General features: G+C 32.5%; 1 protein-coding gene and 1 non-coding gene across 2 annotated transcripts; both read left to right on the top strand.

Annotated features, from left to right (window-relative positions):
• The first annotated feature begins 1,146 nt into the window (after positions 1-1,146).
• On the top strand, positions 1,147-1,249 carry LOC144999431 (U6 spliceosomal RNA). Its single transcript, XR_013660899.1, has one exon. It is a non-coding gene; the product is annotated as a U6 spliceosomal RNA (small nuclear RNA).
• Positions 1,250-2,605: 1,356 nt separating this feature from the next.
• LOC144998045 (uncharacterized) lies at positions 2,606-4,082 on the top strand. The gene is made up of 2 exons (XM_078957881.1): positions 2,606-3,175; positions 3,263-4,082. The coding sequence occupies exons 1-2, from the start codon at positions 2,606-2,608 to the stop codon at positions 4,058-4,060; spliced, it is 1,368 nt and encodes a 455-aa protein (XP_078814007.1). The 3' UTR covers positions 4,061-4,082.
• The last annotated feature ends 278 nt before the right edge of the window (positions 4,083-4,360 follow it).

The following is a 4,360-nucleotide window of genomic DNA, read 5'->3' as shown; positions in this document are numbered from 1 at the left end:
TTATTAAATTTCACATCATATTTTAATATAATAATTGAAACAAATGAATATCAATTTCATTAATAAACTTACATTTTAGTTTAAAAATTCCAAAATTAAAGCTTATTAGTTTCTTTTATTTATTTAAACTATTTGTTTAAATTTAAAAGATGAAAAATATTTCTATTATAATAATTCATTATTTTTCATATTTTCTTATAAATTCAAAGTTTTCAAATATTTTGACCTTTATATTTAACTTTTTTTTTCTTAAATTAACTCATATAATACATGAGTCTTATAACTAGTACTAGTAAAAGAAGAGTTATTAGTGTCACTTGTTATTTTCTCATAATTTATGTTTTATTTTCAAATACTTTATAAAAATAAAACTTATCATTTTCTCATCATTTTTTATTTTTTAACAGGTATGTTAATAGTAACTTAGACAACTATTCATTTAATCCTTGATTTTTAGGAGACATTTACATTCGTCTTGAATAAGTTTCGATTATAATTGCCACAATTAATTGTACTTATATATTAAAAATTATACAAAATCATCTTTAATTAATAATTTATTGAAAATAATTGATTAATAATGATAAGTTTTACTATAATAATTTAATTATTTTCGTAATCCTAGTTCCCACGAGCTATAACTTAGTAATTAAATAAAAGTATGATAATATATGATATAATACCCACCAATTTTATGGGTTGATAAAAAAAATATGGGATAATGACTTTGGAGTGTAATTGGGTTTCTAGTTTGTCCATATTAGGTCACTAAGTTTTTTTTTTTTTTTTTTTTTTTTTTTTTTTTTTTTTTTTTTTTTTTTTTTGCTTATTAGAACAATATGGTTGTTATTACCGTTTAGAAATTGTCATTTTTACCGGTTTCTTCCTGTTTAACTAGTAAAAAGGACTATTTCTAAACGGTAATAACAACCATATTAGTCTAATAGGAAAAAGAATCCTTAGTGACCTAATACGAACAAACTGGAAACCTAATTACCCTCCTAAGTCACTAACCCTGATTTTAAAGACATTGATAATATATGACAATCAACAGTAAACTAGTTCGTTTAGAACTCACATTGTCCCATATCGATTAGAAGAAGAACATGCTACTCCTCCATATAGTGAAGCTCTTCATCTATAGTCGTCCCTTCGGGGACATCCGATAAAATTGGAACGATACAGAGAAGATTAGCATGGCCCCTACGCAAGGATGACATGCACAAATCAAGAAATGGTCAAAAAAATAAAAATTTAAACCCTTCGTCGTCTTCTCTGAAACCCTAATTCCCTTTTCAAATGCTAATAGAGTTCAATTGCAATTCTTACGCTTCAGTATATGAACTACTGAAGTCATGATCAGACAACATGTGAATTCCATGGTCAGATTGATCTTCTTGTGGATGTCTTCAACCATTTGTGGCAAGTAAAGGTGATCTTTCTTTCTATAAAGTCTCCTTTAAGTTTTTTACTTTTCTTGTCATTAAGTTCCATGCTTTATAAACTTCCGTTTATGTGTTGTATATAGTCTGCATGTGTTTGTTTATGTGCTGATTTTTTATTCATTTTGTAACTTCAGCTTCTTAGTTCATATTGTGGTTTTGTTGTTTATAAAATAATTGATAATAGATATCCTTTGTGAGTTCCTGTTGGTTTTACATTTCCATTCGTTATCAAATGTAGACATTGATGGGATGTATCAAAGTAAGATTGTTTTTGTACATATGGATGTGTTTATGTAAACATTTAAATGACAAAAAAGAAGTTATTGATAAAATGTTACATATTTATGTAATGAAGATCATCAATCATATAAGTTTTTGGATTTGGAAATTCTGGAAAGGTTGTGTGATAAGTTTAAATAGAAGCTAACTATTTTCAATCAAACAAGTCAGTCACATTGATCAGCAAGCATGTTTTCTAAATAATTAGGGTTAATGACTTAAGAGGGTAATTAGGTTTTCCGTTTGTCCGTATTAGGTCACTAAGGTTTTTTTGTGCGTATTAGACTATTATGGTTGTTATTACGGTTTAGAAATACTCATTTTTACCGTTTAAACAGGAAGGAACCGGTAAAAAGTACTATTTTCTAAACGGTAATAACAACCATATTGGTTTAATACGCAAAAAAAACCTTAGTAACTTAATCCGGACAAACTAGAAACTTAATTACCCTCGGAATTCGTTATCTCAAAAAATATATATGTGACTTTGCAAAAGTTAGTATGACACCTACCATCCATTCACAAAATTTCTTTAAAAAATTGTCCTATTGATGATTTATGTTATGAATCAATAATCGTATGAAACATTCAACTTCAACTTGTACAAAGTCGTACCTATAATTATTGATATTGTAAAAGGGCTACTCATGTTAATTAGTCAATTTCTCTCCTGGCATATTTTTTTTATTACTCGCCGAGTAATTTGAGAAGACTATCTAATTATGTACTAAAAATTATACTATATACTATTCAAACAAACACGTTATCCATAACGTTAAGCAATCAGTGAGTTTTACTTTGTAATTTATGGCCAACGTTTACTTTATATAAGAATATATATACATGTAAATACAGCAACTTTTCCACATTCGAAACACAAAATGGATCCAAACCTGTTCGATGCATCCTTAACAGGAAATGTACAACTCCTTAATGCATTGCTCCAGGAAGACGAGCTCGTTCTTGACAGAATTTCGCTCAGCTGCTTCAACGAAACACCATTGCACATTGCAGCCTTGAGAGGCCACCTCGATTTCGTTAAGATTCTTGTGCGTAAAAAGCCGATACTCGCTATGTCACTTGATTCGCTAAGAAGAACAGCCCTCCACTTGGCATCCGCGGAGGGCCACGTGGAGATTGTATGTCAACTCTTGAACGTGATGAGTCCTGAAGGATGGCGTTTCCACGATCAAGAAGGAAGAACAGCGCTGCACTTGGCTGCCATGAATGAACAATTAGAGATATTAAAAGCTCTGATTCAGAAAGAACCTGATCTTGGTAAAGAGCTACAGGGAAACGGGGATACCATTTTGCATACCTGCATCACTTGGAATCGCTTTGAGGCCATGAAATTGCTGTCTGAACTATGGAATGATGAAGAGCTGGCGAAGCTCACAGATTGCAACGACAACACCCTCCTTCACCTAGCTGTCGTTCATAAACAGATCCAGGTTTTGTTTTAACTTTCCTTTTAATTAAGATCACTTTTGACTCATCTGTAAATGTCGAATTGCTCATGTTTATGATTATATGTGCAGACTGTTACGTATCTTCTTCAGAAACCAAGTGTTAGAGAAGCTGGAAACATTGTTAATGGACATGGGTTCACAGCACTTGATATTCTTGATCATTGTCCACAGGATCTCAGTGCACTACAAATTCGTAGTTTGCTTATCGAAGCAAACTTTCTGAGATCTAAAGACGTAAGTCATTCCTGTAGACCATTTCAAAGGTCAACAGAATCGAAATCCTCAGACACAGTTGCCAATCCGGAAAGCAAGCCTAAAGGATGTATGTCAAGAGTATGGAACTGGTATCTGAGTCACAATGGAGATTGGTTGGAGAAACAACGTGGGATTTTGATTCTTGCAGCGATATTAGTGGCAGGAACATCATTCTACTCTGGGCTACACCCTCCAGGAGGAACGTTTACTGGTTCTAAAGATGGACCTCTGGGAAACGCAGTTCAAACAGAAGTAGTAATGGGTGATTTCACCATATTCGTGATACAAAATACCATAATCATGGTTATTTCAATGATGATTGCTCTGGTGTTGCTGAGTGGAATCTCTCTAAGGAATAAGTTCACTTTATGGGTGCTCAACCTCGCGACTGTTTGCATCCTGTTTTTTACGACCCTTACTTATTTACAGGAGATAGCCTGGATGTCCCCTGATACGTGGGTGAATGCTCCAACACTTTACATGTGCTTTGCATGGATACTGCTATTCTTGTTGGTTGCCTTCATCCACACAATATTCTTCATAATATGGCTGATAAAGAAGCTCTTGAACGCTAGAAGAAAGAAAAGGAACAATGACTATGTTGTCGTATAATAATCTACAGTCCGTCCGTGTATATGTTGATCATATTGAATTTGATTTTATTAATCTGTATATTTCTCATATGTATTATTTGCTTTGGCTGTGGCTTGCGTCTTTCTTATGACGTTAAGTATGAGTTTATGTAAGATATCTACCTATGATGATACATGATGCAAACTACTTGACATGTGGCAATTGCAGCTACCATAAAGTTTATTCTTCACACGATGAAAGTGACACGCTTTGTTACTTATGTGAGTTCCATTAAGAAGGTTTTCATTGAGATAAAATGTCACTTATCGTTTTTCTACT

This window comes from Lactuca saligna, chromosome 5, assembly GCF_052625555.1.
Source record: "Lactuca saligna cultivar CGN05327 chromosome 5, ASM5262555v1, whole genome shotgun sequence".
In the NCBI taxonomy this organism is placed as follows: domain Eukaryota; kingdom Viridiplantae; phylum Streptophyta; class Magnoliopsida; order Asterales; family Asteraceae; genus Lactuca; species Lactuca saligna.
This window is presented reverse-complemented; position numbering and strand designations above follow the sequence as displayed.